Here is a 17,090-nt window from a genome sequence, read left to right on the forward strand (position 1 = left end):
TTGTAGCCTACTATGAACTATCCTGAAGGATGTTCCATATACCCTTGATAAGAATATGTATTCTGTTTATTTGGATATACATTCTGGATATGTGTGTTTGAGTTTATCTGGTCTAACATGTCCTTTAAGGTTGCTGTTTCCTTATACATTTTTTTAATCTGGGTGATTTATCCATTGATGTAAGGTGGATATCAAGGTTCCCTATTATTGTATTGCTATCAATTTCTTTCTTTAGGTCTGTTGTTATTTGCTTTTATACTTACGCACTCCTATGTTGTGTTCAAGGCAAATTGGAAGTGGTCAAACAGGAGATGGAAAGAGTGAACGTTGACATTCTAGGAATCAGCTAACTAAAATGGACTGGAATGGGTGAATTTAACTCAGATGACCATTATATCTACTACTGAGGGCAGGAATCCCTTAGAAGAAATGGAGTAGCCATCATGGTCAACAAGAGTCAAAAATGCAGTGCTTGGATGCAATCTCAAAAACGACAGAATGATCTCTGTTCGTTTCCAAGGCAAACCATTCAATATCACAGTAATCCAAGTCTAGGCCCCAACCAGTAATGCTGAAGAAGCTGAAGTTGAATGGTTCTATGAAGACCTACAAGACCTTTTAGAACTAACACCCAAAAAAGATGTCCTTTTCATTATAGGTGACTGGAATGCAAAAGTAGGAAGTCAAGAAACACCTGGAATAACAGGCAAATTTGGCCTTGGAATACGGAATGAAGCAGGGCAAAGACTAATAGAGTTTTGCCAAGAGAACGCACTGGTCATAGCAAACACCCTCTTCCAAAAACACAAGAGAAGACTCTACACATGGACATCACCAGATGGTCAACACCAAAATCAGATTGATTCTATTCTTTGCAGCCAAAGATGGAGAAGCTCTATACAGTCAGCAAAAACAAGACCAGGAGCTGACTGTGGCTCAGATCATGAACTCCTTATTGCCAAATTCAGACTGAAATTGAAGAAAGTAGGGAAAACCACTAGACCATTCAGGGATGACCTAAATCAAATCCCTTATGATTATACAGTGGAAGTGAGAAATAGATTTAAGGGCCTAGATCTGATAGATAGAGTGCCTGATGAACTATGGAATGAGGTTCGTGACATTGTACAGGAGACAGGGATCAAGACCATCCCCATGGAAAAGAAATGCAAAAAAGCAAAATGGCTGTCTGGGGAGGCCTTACAAATAGCTGTGAGAAGAAGAGAAGCAAAAAGCAAAGGAGCAAAGGAAAGATATAAGCATCTGAATGCAGAGTTCCAAAGAATAGCAAGAAGAGATAAGAAAGTCTTCCTCAGAGATCGATGCAAAGAAATAGAGGAAAACAACAGAATGGGAAAGACTAGAGATCTCTTCAAGAAAATTAGAGATACCAAGGGAACATTTCATACAAGGATGGGCTCGAAAATTAGAGATACCAAGGGAACATTTCATACAAGGATGGGCTCAATAAAGGACAGAAATGGTATGGACCTAACAGAAGCAGAAGATATTAAGAAGAGGTGGCAAGAATACACAGGAGAACTGTACAAAAAAGATCTTCAGGACCCAGATAATCACGATGGTGTGATCACTGACCTAGAGCCAGACATCCTGGAATGTGAAGTCAAGTGGGCCTTAGGAAGCATCACTACGAACAAAGCTAGTGGAGGTGATGGAATTCCAGTGGAGCTATTTCAAATCCTGAAAGATGATGCTGTGAAAGTGCTGCACTCAATATGCCAGCAAATCTGGAAAACTCAGCAGTGGCCACAGGACTGGAAAAGGTCAGTTTTCATTCCAATCCCAACAAAAGGCAATGCCAAAGAATGCTCAAACTACCGCATAATTGCACTCATTTCACACGCTAGTAAAGTAATGCTCAAAATTCTCCAAGACAGGCTTCAGCAATACATGAACCGTAAACTTCCAGATGTTCAAGCTGGATTTAGAAAAGGCAGAGGAACCAGAGATCAAACTGCCAACATCTGCTGGATCATGGAAAAAGTAAGAGAGTTCCAAAAAAACATCTACTTCTGCTTTATTGACTATGCCAAAGCCTTTGACTGTGTGGATCACAATAAACTGTGGAAAATTCTTCAAGAGATGGGAATACCAGACCAGCTGACCTGCCTCTTTAGAAACCTATATGCAGGTCAGGAAGCAACAGAATTGGACATGGAACAACAGACTGGTTCCAAATAGGAAAGGGAGTGCGTCAGGGCTGTATATTGTCACCCTGCTTATTTAAGTTATATGCAGAGTACATCATGAGAAAGGCTGGGCTGGAAGAAGCACAAGCTGGAATCAAGATTGCTGGGAGAAATATCAATAACCTCAGATATGCAGCTGACACCACCCTATGGTAGAAAGTGAAGAGGAACTAAAAAGCCTCTTGATGAAAGTGAAAGAGGAGAGTGAAAAAGTTGTTTTAAAGCTCAACATTCAGAAAATGAAGATCATGGCATCTGGTCCCATCACTTCATGGGAAATAGATGGGGAAACAGTGGAAACAGTGTCAGACTTTATTTTTTTGGGCTCCCAAATCACTGCAGATGGTGACTGCAGCCATGAAATTAAAAGACGCTTACTCTTTGGAAGGAAAGTTATGACCAACCTAGATAGCATATTGAAAAGCAGAGACATTACTTTGCCAACAAAGGTCCGTCTAGTCAAGGCTATGGTTTTTCCAGTGGTCATGTATGGATGTGAGAGTTGGACTGTGAAGAAAGCTGAGCGCCAAAGAATTGATGCTTTTAAACTGTGGTGTCGGAGAAGACTCTGGATAGTCCTTGGACTGCAAGGAGATCCAACCAGTCCATTCTGAAGGAGATCAGTCCTGGGTGTTCTTTGGAAGGAATGATGCTAAAGCCGAAACTCCAGTACTTTGGCCACCTCATGCGAAGAGTTTACTCATTGGAAAAGACTCTGATGCTGGGAGGGATTGAGGGCAGGAGGAGAAGGGGACGACAGAGGATGAGATGGCTGGACGGCATCACCGACTCGATGGACGTGAGTTTGAGTGATCTCTGGGAGTTGGTGATGGACAGGGAGGCCTGGCATGCTGCAATTCATGGGGTCGCAAAGAGTCGGACACGAATGAGCGACTGAACTGAACTGATGTTGTGTGATATAACGTGTGATATGACAAATGTCATATCTTCTTGTTGGATTTGAGCCCTTTGTCATTTTGTAATACCTTTTTTGTTTCTTACTACAGTCTTCATTTTATAGTCTCTCTTTGTTATATAAGTGTAGCTGCCTCAGGCTTTTGGGTTTCTATTCTTTTTTGGTGTGTGTGTGGTCTGCAGACTCACATCTGCAGTGAGTCTCTTATAAACAGAATATCTTGTCTTTTTATCCATTCAGCCACTCCATGTCTTTTGGAAAATTTAAGCAGCAGCAGCAGCAAAGTAATTGCTAGGTATGCACTAATCTGTGATTTTGTTCATTGTTTTCTGGCTGTTTTTCTGGTCCAGTTTTAAAGTCTTCCTTATGCAGGCCTAGGTCTGTACCCTACACATGCATCTTGAGGGTGAGTCTAGGACTGGTGTGGATCCTTTCTAAGATGACTGACTTCCTGGATGTGAGATTTTCAGGAGTAAAGCCAAGGACGTCCTGGGCAAGCTGATATACATTGGTCACCCCAGTTCACACACAGAACTAGGTGACTCAGAACCCCTCCGAAGGTACTTCTCTAGGATTTCCCTACCCTCTCCCTTCTGCAGGGGCCCTCTCCTGGTTCCTTTGGCCAGAATGACAGAGTTTATCGTGGAGTTTTAGCTGCCCGGTCATGTGGTTCTGGGGCTGGAGCTTTGAGCTTTGAAGGAAATGAGAGGGGAAAACAGGCAGTTCACCCCCTTTATAGTCACTTCTGTGTTTTGACTACACTCCATAGTCTGCCTACTTTTGTCCACTTTTCAGGGTCTTCTTTTGTCTAGCATTTTTAGATCAGCAGGAGAGAGAGGCTTTTTAAAACTGGAAAATGTGTAAGACTTACCGTCTGAACCATTTATAAGTGTACAGTTCAGGGGCATTCAGTGCGTTCACGTTATCGGGCAGCCATCATTATCACCTCCCTCCAGAAGGCTTTCATCCTCCCAGATGGAACTGTCCCCACTGATACCCGAACCTCTCATCCCTCCCAGCCCCTGGTAATGTTGAAAGATACAGGTTTTTAAAGCCAGTGTTTGCAAGATGTTTATTAATGTTCCGTGGGCCAAAGCAAGTCACATGGCCAAGTCCAGCCTGAAGGGGATAGAGAAACAGGAGGGGCGGCCCGGGTGGCCCTGTGGAGTGGAAGCGCCAGCACCTATGTGGGTCTCAGGAGAAGCTGTGAGTGAGACCCTGGCTGCTGGGAGGAGGTGGGTGGGAGCTCTCAGGGGCTCAGTGCTCCTGCTGTCGGGATCCCTCCCCTGGGGAATCCTGACCTCTGATTTCACCCACCTGCTGTATGGGCGGTGGGAGTGGGAGGGATGGGGGCGAGGCTGGGGGTGGGAGTGGGATTTCAGCAAGGCTCCCCCACCCTCAGCAGCACTGTGCAGTTATGTCTGTTTTCTTTTTCTCTCTGCCTTCTATAACCCCTAAAGACACTCAGGAAATGAACTTCAAAGCCACACCCTGGGATGCCCACCCAGTTCCGGACCGGGGGTGGGGGGTGGGGTCCTGTCCCAGCCCCCTTCCAGCCTGTGCCTCGAGGACCGGAGGCCTGGAGGGGCTCAGCTGGTCAGGACGCTCTCAGGGGGTGCAGGGGGGTACCTTCAGGACTTGTTGGGACCGGCTGGGCGCCCGCAGTTTATTGAGTGGATGCTGGAGGCCAGGGCCAGGCCTAGAATGCAGCTGAGAGCCCCTCTTCGGGCTGCTGGGTGGGCTTCTCTCCACCCAGTGTTCCTTGGCTGCTCCGTTCCCCTCCCTGACCCCCGTTCACGTCTCTGTTCCTTCTCCGCCTCAGTAGGCTCTTGGCCCTTAATGACCTCCTGGCTCTCCCTGGTCCTCGAGTAGCCAGGTCCAGTGACTCCAGAGCGGAGAATCTGATTGGCTCAGCCCATCCTCTCAGACCAGCTCCCATTGGACGGTGTCTCAGCCTATGAGGGGGCTGCCCTGGGCTGAAGCATCTGCCTTGGTTCCATCTGCTGGGGCATCAGGGCCCTGGGGGCAGGACCACGTCCCTGCAGGTGCAATCAAGAAGGGGCACGGCCCGCCTTCCATCCCGCTGGCCATCTGTACTGGCTGTGTGGCCGCCAGGAAGGCACATCCTCTCTCTGAGTCCTGGTTTTCGTGTCCCCTTCTTGCACTTTGGATAGAGCTTCAAGGGTGCAGGGTTGGGGAGGTCTGAGTGCGGGGTTCGGGGCGGTCAGGGTCGGCACGGTCACTGTGACTCTCCTTGGAGGGGCTGTGTTCTGGGGTCTGTGAGGAGGACTCCCTCCTGGTCCGACAGCCTTTTGGAGGCTCACTGCCTCTGCTGTTTCTTCCCAGGAGCGGATGCGAAAGGGGGCGGCGGCCCCGCGGTCCCTGAGGACCCTGCGCGCCCCAGGCTCCCGCAGCTCCCGCGCCGCCCGCAGCTCCTGGAGGAGGACCAAATGTCCAGCGAGGAAGCGGCTGCCGCGGACGGAGGGGACGCCGAGGCGCCAGAGGGACCCCCAGGCGACCCCCCGGCCGAGGCGTCCGCGGCGCCCCCAGCCCAGGCCCAGGCCGTGGCCGCGGGCGAGGCCCTGCAGATACCCAAGGCAGCGGCCGGTGGGGTCCCCAACATCGGCTTCGTGGGCGAGCCCCCGCCCTACGCGCCGCCAGACCCCAAGGCTGCGCACCTGCTCTACCCGCCGCCCTTCCCGCCGCCAGTGCTCTTCCCGCCTGCGCCGGCCGCACCGGCCCTGTACCCGCCGCCCGCACCGCTCTTCCCCGCGCCTACTGCGCAGCCGCTCTTCGCGACCTTCCCGGTGGTGAGTTAGCCCGCGGGACCCCCGTCTTCCCCAGCCACCCTTACAGAGCACATGGCTGTGCCCCGCGGGCGCAACAGAAAGGGGCTTCCTCCGCCTAGGGAGTGGGCGAGCCTGGGCGGCCTCACAGGAGCCGGGGGTCATTTGAGCTGGGTTCTGCGGGTTGAATAGGAGTGTTCAGGGAGAGGCGAGGAGAGCCCAGCACAGGCGTTGCAGTGTGGCCAAGGCTGGTGCATCCTGGGAGTGAGGGTGGTTGGTCCAGCTTATTGAGGAGTAGATAGGAAGAGGTGGGGGCTCCACTGTGAGGGACCCCAGGGCCTTTGGTAGGGGATGAGTTGATACAGATTTTTAGAAAATCCCTGGCTGCCTGTGGAGGAGAGCTTTGAGGTCTCCCCACCCCCTCCCTGCCCCCGTGGGAACAGTGGAGGACATGGAGACCCTGGTGGCTGCAGCCTGGACTGAGCAATCTGTAGGGGCAGAACCCCGAGGATTCCGGGGGCTGCGTGACAGGTCGGGGTGCTTAGTGGGCAGGAATGGGGCCTTGCTCCCCAGGTGGCCTGCAGCCTGGCTGGGTGAGGCTGGGAGGTGGCAGGAGTGACAGCTCCATGGCTGTCGCCGATCATGTCCTCATCCTGGTGTTTGGAGGCTACGGCCCGCTGTCTTACCACACCGTGGCCTCTTCCCCTGTAGTACAACAGCCCCGTGGCAGGCGTGCCAGCCCCGGCCCCGGCGGAACACAGGCCCCTGCCCAAGGACTACATGATGGAATCTGTGCTGGTGACCCTCTTCTGCTGTCTGCTCACCGGGCTTATCGCCATTGTCTACTCCCACGAGGTAGGAGGGCGTGGGCGGGGGTACCCTGGTGCAGCCTCCAGGCCTGCCGTGCCCAGGTCCCCAGTGTTCCCCCCACCCGAGAAGGCTGGCAGAATTGGGAGATCGGTGCCCAGTTCTCTGGGGTCCTGGCCCCCTCCTCTGCTGTCTCTTCCCCTTACCACTCAAGATCTGCTCTAGAAGATTCCACTGAAACAGTCCACACGGGGGTGTGAATGATTCAGGTCCAGGGGACTGCCCGTCCCATGGTGCTTGTGTTTCAACTTAGATTTTTTAAAACATAATTTTATTTAATCTGGGCTCTGGTGGGTCTTAGTTGTTGCAGGGGCTCCTCTTGTTATGGAGCGCCCAGGCTCTAGAGCACAGGCCAGTAGTGTGGCACGTGGGCCCACCTGCTCCATGGCATGTGGGATCTTCCCAGATCGGGATCGAACCCACGTCTTCTGCATTGCAAGGCGGATTCTATACCACGGACCCACCAGGGAAGCAGCAGGGACTTGTGTTTAATCTGTCCATCTGCTCGTTTATTCTACCCACCCACCTCTGTCTGTCCTTCCCAGCTACCCGTCTCTCCGTTCACCCGCTACCCACCTTTCCATCCACCATCTGTCTAGTCTCCATCTATTCATCCACCCACCCCATTCATCTGTTAACCTGTCTGTCCACTCAGCCATCCGCCTGTCTGTTCATCCACCATCCACCCACCTGCCTTCTTGATAACACCCTTTCTTCTTCCTCCCTCCCCACCATTCCTGACCTTGATTCGGCCCTGGGGACTCGGCATGAGGCTGTCCTGGTAGTAGGAAGGCCCTGGGGCTTCTGCTCAAGGCTGACCGGATGAGAGCCCTGACGTCCCCCGGAGGTCAGGCTTCCCGGTCGTAAGCAAGACGGGACCGGGGCGGGGGGCTGAGTGAGGACCGGGCCCCTCAGGTGCGATTCTAGAGGCTGCTGCCTGTGTCAGTTCTGGCCCCACCACCAGCTGCGGGGCCCTGGGGTGGGTCACTTAACCTCTCTGAGCTGTTTGCTCATCTTCAAAGAGGGGCCAACAATGATACTGAATTCTGGGTTGTTGTGCGGATGGTGAGGGATGGAGCCTGGAGTGCGGATGTGGGTCAGGCCTGCGGCCAGCGCCTGGGAGCTGGCCACCACCGCCTCGATCGCTGCTGCTCCCACGTGAGCCGTGGCCTGGACAAGCCCCCAACTGCCTCGCGGGGTCAGCTGTCCAGTCTGTGCGCTGGGGCCGGGTGGGCTCTGGGGTGTCGCCGGGAGGGAGCACGGGGTCTGGGTCTGCTCACTGCTCCTTTGGTCTCGTTGCAGACCCGCGCAGCCCTCGCCCGGGGGGACCTGGCCCAGGCTCAGGAGGCCTCTCGCAAGGCCCGCTCGCTGGTGCTCTTCAGCCTGCTCTTCGGGGTCTTCGTGTCCACCAGCTGGGTTATCTACGTGGTGGTTGCGCTCTACCTGCCTTGAGGGCTGCTGGCTCCCTCAGGGACTCCAGGTCCTCAGCCAGGCTCCTTCTGTGGACTTGAATTCCCGCCAGCGGCCACCTGTCACCCAGAGGGGACCCAGGCGGGGGGCTGGAAGACGGTGGGCTCTGCAGTCCACGGGACCCCTGTGGCTGGGCCTTGGCGTCCTGGCCTGAGGGGGCCCCAGTGCCCCGGTGGCTCCAGCTGGGGGACAGGGGCCAGTGCCCCCACGCCCAGGCCTTCTCCTGACCTTGAGGGACCAGCGCCCTCCTCTCCTCAGAGCCGCTGGCAAGGACGTTGCCACCTCTGGCCACCCGTGCCTGCAGGGCCAAGCTGCCCGGCTCTCGCCCTCCCTGTGGGAGCTGAGAGGAGCAGCCTCCCCTTTCCTGGGTCGCTCCCGCCCGACCCAGGAGGCAGCCTCTCTCTCTCCTGCTGACCCCTCGCCCCAAAGCCCAGGCCATGACGTCCGGTCAGTGGACTTACAGCAACATGCCAGGCAGGGCGTCTCGTGGCTGCTTTGGGGGTGTTGCTGGTCCTGGTCCCTTCGGGGGCTTTGGGGTTCCCCCCTCATGTCCCTCTGGGATGCTGTTCTCTGCCCATGCTGCCGTGGTGTCTGACTCGTGCACATGGGCTGGAGCAGGGCGGGAATTTCTGTTGGGTCTTCCCTGGCCAAAGGTGACAGGAGAGCAGGGACGTCTACCCGAGGGAGAAGAGGAGGGGACCAGCAGAGTCACGAAGGTGGACAGCTCCGGGGGGCTCTCTGAGCGCCCACTGGGTGCCAGTCACTGCCCTGGCGCCCGCCAGGACCGGGAGCTGAAGCAGGAGCACATCCCGTCTTGATCCTTGGGATGCTCCCGGAGCCCGGGAGATGCGGATGCAGAAGAGAGGCAGGACACTGCGTGGAGCTTGAGAGGTGGCCTCGTGGTCCAGGCCGCGGGGCTGGCCCAGATTAAGGCTCTCAAACCCTAAAATGCATGATTGTCACGAAAGAGGAGGAAACGGGATTTAGGGGTCCATAGACGCCGGACGGCCACAGCGACTCCTGTCACTAAACTCTCTTAAGTAAAATCAAAATAGAAATCATGCAGACCAGTGTGCTGCTAGCCTGGAAGCCTACAGGAAACACCTGGGAACCTTGTTAAACTACGGATCCTCATTCCGTGAGCGGGCCCAAGATCCTGCAGTCCTCATTCCTGCTCCCAGGTGCCGCTGAAGCTGGTAACTGGACCAACTTGATGTGGGTAAAACCGGTAAACCAGGACCAAGCCAAGGGCGCCCCCTAGAGTCTGCGCTCAGCACTGTTGTGAGGTTCTAGCTAATGAAACAAACAGCAAAAAATGAAATTTGTAGTATGAAAACTAGAAGAGAAAAAATGACGCTCTGGCTAGAATATGCAAGAGCCCATGAAAAATTAGAATAAGAGGACTCAGAAAAGTGATTATAATAGTCAGTAGCAATATTCAGTTAAAAGTGGAAAAAATGTAAAATTCCACTCAATAGTGATTGAAAAAACAGTAAAACTTAGGCATAAATTTAACAGGAAAAAAAAAAACAATTTTTTTAGAAGGAAAGTACATGTGTTATAAGGCGCCATACAAGGAGTCTGGGACAGCTAGTGTTTGGACAACAAAAAAAACCCAATGCCTCTAAAAAGAGCAAAGAACAAAATGCCATGCTATGCTATGCTAAGTCACTTCAGTCATGTCCGACTCTGTGTGACCCCATAGACAGCAGCCCACCAGGCTCCCCCGTCCCTGGGATTCTCCAGGCAAGAATACTGGAGTGGGTTGCCATTTCCTTCTCCAATACATGAAAGTGAAAAGTGAAAGTCAAGTCGCTCAGTCGTGTCCGACTCTCAGCGACCCCATGGACTGCAGCCTTCCAGGCTCCTCCATCCATGGGATTTTCCAGGCAAGAGTACTGGAGTGGGGTGCCATTGCCTTCTCCGAAAGAACGAAATATCTGCATAGAAAGATGTAATATCATAAAATATCTAGCTTTCTTAAACAGACTTAATGAAATTCCAACAAGAAAGCCAAGCTTTTAAAACTGACAAAGATGTTTAAAAGATTAATATGGAAGGAAAATGCGCAAAAATTGCTAATTTTTTCAGTTTAATGAGGGAAAACTATCTTCACCAGATTTTGAAACCTACGATGAAGCTGCAGTAAACGCAGGGTGCAGCATGGCTTTGCCACAGAACTGGAGTGGTGAAACACAGAAAGCCCAGAAAGCATTCCAAGTGTATGCGGGACAGTAATTTCTGGCCCAGATAGCATTTTGGTTGAGTCGGGGCGGACAGTAAGCAGAGTTGGGTAACTGGTTAGAAAAAAAATGATTCTCCTCCTGTTGTATAAATAAAGTCCAGATGGTTTACAGAGCTAAGTAGTATGAAATAAAGGTGTACTAATCTTATATGAAGCTTAGGGGAGTATTTTTATAACTTCAGGGTGTTAGGCAGCGTGGAAGGGGCGGCCTCCCAGAATCTGGAATACTGTCGAGGAGAAGACTGGTAGCTTTGAGTTGTGTGTGTTAAGGAAGAACTTACTTAAACCGTCGGATGATTTTTACTTATCAGACTGGAAAACGTTAGATTGATTCCGGAGCTGGTGAAACCTTGACCCTCTCATTTGTCGCTAGGGCGGTGTGCATTGCTACCCTCTTGGTAGAAAACGGACTATGGTATCTATCAGTGATATGTGTACTAGGTGTTAATGTGCATGTACGTGCAAAGACCAGAGTCTGGGAGCATGTGTTCCAAACTGCTGAGAGAGACTGCCTTTGGGGAGGGACTGGCACTTGTGCAACACACGGCTGAAGTGTAAAATGCGGGAGTATTCATGGGTTGTGCAATTAAAAAACAAGGAAAAAACGTGTGTGCCTTTTGACCCAGTCATTCCAGTTTTGGGATCCTCCAGGGTCGAAGAAGCCATCCGTTTGGACAGACGTTTGTCAGTGTTGTTACTGAAGGGCCCTGAAGGAGAGCTGGCTGGGGCAACTCTGGAATGAAAGCTCTGAGGACACTGGGCCGCGTCCTGATTTGGGGGATGTTAAAATACACGTCTGAGCATCGCAGCGGGGTGGCGTCGAGGTGTTTGACTCGGAGAGTGGTAGAGAAAGGCCTTCCTGAGAAGGCTGAGTGTGGGTGCGGGCGTCCCCAGGTGGTTCCATCATTTTGCATTCCCACCAGCACCTGTTGGGGGTCCCAGGTGCTCCACAAACTCATCAGTCCCTGGTTTTTGTCAATCTTTTACATTTTAGGGCTTCTGATTGTTAAAACTACGGTGATATTTCAGTGTGGCTTTAATTTGCATTTTGCTGACTAATGGATGATATTGGGCTTTCTATCATGCTCATTAGCTATGATGATGATTTGATGATCTCTCTTAAAGTTTTATTTATTTTTGGCTGCTCTGGGTCTTCGCTGCTCTTGAGGGGGTTTTCTCTAGTTGTGGCGAGCGGGGGCTCCTCCTCTGTGCTGCAGGGGCTTCTCACTGCGGTGGCGTCCCTGGTTGCGGGGCACAGGCTTTGGTAGTCGCAGCTTGTGGGCTCAGCTGTTGCAGTGCGTGGGGCTAGGTGCTCTGCGGCATGTGGGATCTTCCCAGATCAGGGATGGAGCCGTGTCTCCTGAGTTGGCAGGCGGATTCTTCCCCACTCCGCCACCAGGGAAGTCCTGGATCGCTTGTGCTTGTTCAAGTCTTGTGCCCGTTTTTGGGCTGGATTGTCTTTTTCTTATCAGTTCAGAGGAGTTCTTTGGTGCTTTCTAGGTATGAGCCCGGTGTGAGATTCAGGGATTGCAAATACCTTCTACTTTTGTAGCTTCCCTCTTTATTCCCTTAACAGTGTTGTCGGATGAAAAGAAGTTCTCAACTGTAATTATGCAGGTTTGTCTTTTCCTTTATGGATTGTGTTCTTTTGGCTTTAGAAAAATTTCCCTGCTCCTGGGCCATGATCAGATATTCTCTTTTGTTGTCTTCGAGATCTAGAAGCATTATTGGTCTCTTTTTATATTGTTTTCAGATTTCCACCCAGCTGGACTAGATCCTAGAGGTCCGTTTGTCTGTTTTGGTTACCACAGTCATACTTCATTTCTGAGACTTGATAGTAAGTCTTGCCATTGAGTGGGTCAGGTCCTGGCACCATCTTTGAGGGTCTGGATCATTTACAATCATTTGTATGCACAGTAAATTTTAGAATTAACAATTCACCTCCCAAAAGCACTGGGATGTTGGCTATGATCGCTGTAAGTCTATAGATTCATATGGGGACAACAGACATCTTCATAACACTGTTTTCCCAACAAACGTGGTGAATCTCACGTTTAACAGGTTGTTTAAACAGTTCCCTTGATTTCTTGTGTGTGTGTGTGTATATACAGAAAACCTGCACGTCTTTTGTTAGTATCCATAGGGTATTTGATTTTTTGCTGCTATTATAAATGTGATCACTTTGTTGTTACTTGCTAGTGTACAAAAACGCAATTGATTCTTGGCTTTGAATCCAGCACCTCTTTCTAAATTCACTTATTCTGGTAACTTACCTGGAGATTCTGTTGGATTTTCAATTTGCACGGTCTCTTCTATGTATAGTATTATAATCTATATATATAATGAGTTTTTGGTTTTCCTTTCCAGTCCTTACTCTCCTTACACTGGCTGGGACCCCAAGTACAATGCCAGGTAGCAGAGCTGACAAGGGCAACCTTCTTTTTCCTTGTTTCAAAAGGAAGGCTTCCACATATCCTGTTATCAAGGAAGTACTCTTCTATTCCTGTTTTGCTAAGAGTTTGTGTGTGTGTGTTTAATTACACTTTTTAATCATGCACGGGGAAATTCTCTGTGGTCCTGTGGTTGGGACATGAGCCTCCATTGCAGGCAGGATCCCTGGTCAGGAACTAAGTTCCTGTGAGCCACTCAGCTTGGTGCAAAAAAAAAAAAAAAAAAAAAAAACCCATGCACAGATACTGAATTTCATTACTTTTACACATCTGCTGAGAAGGTTATCTCACTTATTCTCTTAATATGGCAACTTCATGTTGATTTTCAAATGTTAAGGTAACTTTTCACTCCTGGAACAAGCCATCCTGATCATGACGTGTTATCCTTTTTAATACATGATGGATTGTTTCTGGATATTTGCTTTACGATTTCTGGTACCTGTGCTCATGAGTGAAGTTGATCTGTAATTCCATTCTTATCTGTGGCTTTGATAGCAGGGCTGTTACACGAGTTGGGGGCTTTCCTTTTGGAAGTGTTGTGTAACATCATCACTTCTTAGTGTTCTTGAGAGGGGCATGTAAAGCTCCTCTCCAGCGTCATAGATTTGTTCATTTCTCCACAGCGGCTCTCGCCTTAGACATTTTGAGGCTATGTAGTTAGATGCAGTGCAAAGAGGCATATATATTTAGAAATAGTTAAATCTTTCTGTTGCATGTACCTTACAGCTTTCCAGGGATCACTTTAACTCCAGTAGTGTCTTTTGCCTTTTTTTTTTTTTTTAATATTAATATAGCTACACTAATTTTTGGGCAGCTGTATTTGAAAATAAAAGTATGGAAAAAGACATACTCTGCTTTCTGTCTGAACCTTTATATTTTAGGTAGATACATCTTGTTAACAGCACACAGATTTTTGTCTGACAGTCTGCCTCCCAACTAGAGAATGTAGTACATTTATTTATTGTAGTTAAAAAAAAATAAGGGTTTGAATCCACCATCTCACTGTTTGCTTTCTACTGGTCCCACCAGTGCTATTCTTCTGTCTCCTTCCTTCCTTGCCTTTTATTTATTTATTTTTCAGTTCAGTTCAGTTTCTCTCAGTCGTGTCCAACTCTTTGCAACCCCACAGACTGCAGCACACCACGCTCCTCTGTCCATCACCAACTCCCAGAGCTTGCTCAAACTCATGTCCATTGAGTTGGTGATGCCATCCAACCATCTCATCCTCTGTCGTCCCCTTCTCCACCTGCCTTCAGTCTTTCCCAGCATCAGGGTCTTTTCCAGTGAGTCAGTTCTTTGCATCAAGTGGCCTAAGTATTGGAGTTTCAGCTTTAGCATCAGTCCTTCCAATGAATATTCAGGACTGATTTCCTTTAGGATGGACTGGTTGGCTCTCCTTGCAGTCCAAGGGACTCTCAAGAGTTCTGCAACACAGCTCTCACATCCATACATGACTACTGGAAAAACCATAGCTTTGACTAGACAGACCTTTGTTGGAAAAGTAATGTCTCTGCATTTTAATATGCTGTCTAGGTTGGTCGTAACTTTTTTTCCAAGGATCAAGCGTCTTTTAATTTCATGGCTGCAGTCACCATCTGTAGTGATTTTGGAGCCCCAAAATAGTCTGTCACTGTTTCCACTGTTTCCCCATCGATTTACCATGAAGTGATGGGACCCGATGCCATGATCTTGGTTTTCTGAATGTTGAGTTTTAAGCCAACTTTTTCACTCTCCTCTTTCACTTTATCAAGAGGCTCTTTAGTTCTTCTTTGCTTTCTGCCATAAGGGTGGTGTCATCTGCATATCTGAGGTTATTGATATTTCTCCCAGCAATCTTGATTCCAGCTTGTGCTTCATCCAGCCCAGCATTTCTCATGATGTACTCTGCATATAAGTTAAATAAGCAGGGTGACAATATACAGCCTTGACGTACTCCTTTCCCAATTTGGAACTGGTCTGTTCCATGTCCAGTTCTAATTGTTGCTTCTTGACCTGCATACAGATTTCTCAGGAGGCAGTTCATGTGGTCAGGTATTCCCATCTCTTTCAGAATTTTCCACAGTTTGTTGTATTCCACACAGTCAAGGGCTTTTTGGCATAGTCAATAAAACAGAAGTAGATGTTTTTCTGGACTCTCTTGCTTTTTTGATGATCCAGCGGATGTTGGCAATTTGATCTCTGGTTCCTCTGCCTTTTCTAAATCCAGCTTGAACATCTGGAAGTTCATGGTTCACGTATTGCTTAAGCCTGGCTTGGAGAATTTTGAGCATTACTTTGCTAGCGTGTGAGATGAGTGCAATTGTGTGGTAGTTTGAGCATTCTTTGGCATTGCCTTTTGTTGGGATTGGAATGAAAACTGACCTTTTCCAGTCCTGTGGCCACTGCTGAGTTTTCCAGATTTGCTGGCATATTGAGTGCAGCACTTTCACAGCATCATCTTTCAGGATTTGAAATAGCTCTACTGGAATTCCATCACCTCCACTAGCTTTGTTCGTAGTGATGCTTCTTAAGGCCCACTTGACTTCACATTCCAGGATGTCTGGCTCTAGGTGAGTGATCATACCATCGTGATTATCTGGGTCGTGAAGATCTTTTTTGTATAGTTCTTCTGTGTATTCTTGCCACCTCTTCTTAATATCTTCTGCTTCTGTTAGGTCCATACCATTTTCTGTCCTTTATTGTGCCCATCTTTAAGTTGCCATCTGAAAAGTTTCCTTGGTGTCTCTAATTTTCTTGAAGAAATTTCTAGTCTTTCCCATTCTATTGTTTTCCTCTGTTTCTTTGCATTGATCACTAAGGAAGGCTTTATCTCTCCTTGCTATTCTTTGGAACTCTGCATTCAGATGGGTATATCTTTCCTTTTCTCCTTTGCCTTTTGCTTCTCTTCTTTTCATAGCTATTTGTAAGGCCTCCTCAGACAACCATTTTGCCTTTTTGCATTTCTTTTTCTTGGGGATGGTCTTGATCACTGCCTCCTGTACAATGTTATGAACCTCCATCCATAGTTCTTTAGGCACTCCTTTGAATCTATTTGTCACTTCCACTGTATAGTCATAAGGGATTTGATTTAGGTCATACCTGAATGGTCTAGTGGTTTTCCCTACTTTCTTCAATTTCAGTCTGAATTTGGCAATAAGGAGTTCATGATTTGAGCCACAGTCAGCTCCTGGTCTTGTTTTTGCTGACTGTATAGAGCTTCTCCATCTTTGGCTGCGAAGAATATAATCAATCTGATATCAGTGTTGACCATGTGGTTATGTCCATGTGTAGAGTCTTGTGTTGTTGAAGGGTGTTTGCTATGATCAGTGTGTTCACTTGGCAAAACTCTATTAGCCTTTGCCCTGCTTCATTCTATGCTCCAAGGCCAAATTTACCCATTACTCCAGGTATCTCTTGACTTCCTACTTTTGCATTCCAGTTCCCTATGATAAAAAGGACATCTTTTTTGGGTGTTAGCTCTAGAAAGTCTTGTAAGTCTTCCTAGAACCATTCAACTTCAGCTTCTTCAGCATTTCTGGTTGGGGCACAGACTTGGATTACTGTGATATTGAATGGTTTGCCTTGGAAATGAACAGAGATCATTCTGTCGTTTTTGAGAAGGCTTCCAAGTACTGCATTTCAGACTCTTTTGTTGACTATGGTGGCTACTCCATTTATTCTAAGGGATTCTTGCCTACAGTAGTAAATATAATGGTCATCTGACTTAAATTCACCCATTCCTGTCTATTTTAGTTCATTGATTCCTAAAATGTCGATGTTCACTCTTGCCATCTCTTGTTTGACCACTTCCAATTTACCTTGATTCATGGACCTAACTTTCCAGGTTCCTATGCAATATTGTTCTTTATAGATAGCATCAGGCTTTACTTCCATCACCAGTCACATCCACAATTGGGTGTTGTTTTGCTTTGGCTCCATCTCTTCATTCTTTCTGGAGTTATTTTTAAACATTATTTATAACTATTTATTTTTACACTTTATTTTAAACATCCTTTTTGGCCGTGCTGGTCTTGATCGCCGCGCAGGCTCTTCTCCAGCTGCAGTGAGCTGGGGCTCCTCTCTCGTCGCGTGTGTGTCCTTCTCACTGTGGTGTCTGCTCTTGCTGGGGAGCATGTGCCCCAGGGAGAGCGGGCTCAGTTGCTGTGG

The 17,090-nt window shown here is 48.8% G+C and overlaps 1 protein-coding gene across 1 annotated transcript in view; it reads left to right on the forward strand.

Moving 5' to 3' along the window:
• PRRT1B (proline rich transmembrane protein 1B) overlaps positions 1–11,101 on the forward strand; it is a 28,764-nt gene extending 17,663 nt beyond the window's left edge. Inside the window, exons 2-4 of the mRNA XM_070799475.1 lie at positions 5,473–5,936; positions 6,624–6,767; positions 8,082–11,101. Coding sequence (XP_070655576.1) covers positions 5,473–5,936; positions 6,624–6,767; positions 8,082–8,231 — 758 coding nt within the window. The 3' untranslated portion in view covers positions 8,232–11,101. The remainder of the gene's footprint in view (positions 1–5,472; positions 5,937–6,623; positions 6,768–8,081) is intronic.
• Positions 11,102–17,090: the final 5,989 nt, after the last annotated feature.

This window comes from Bos indicus, chromosome 11 (assembly GCF_029378745.1).
Source record: "Bos indicus isolate NIAB-ARS_2022 breed Sahiwal x Tharparkar chromosome 11, NIAB-ARS_B.indTharparkar_mat_pri_1.0, whole genome shotgun sequence".
Lineage (NCBI taxonomy): Eukaryota > Metazoa > Chordata > Mammalia > Artiodactyla > Bovidae > Bos > Bos indicus.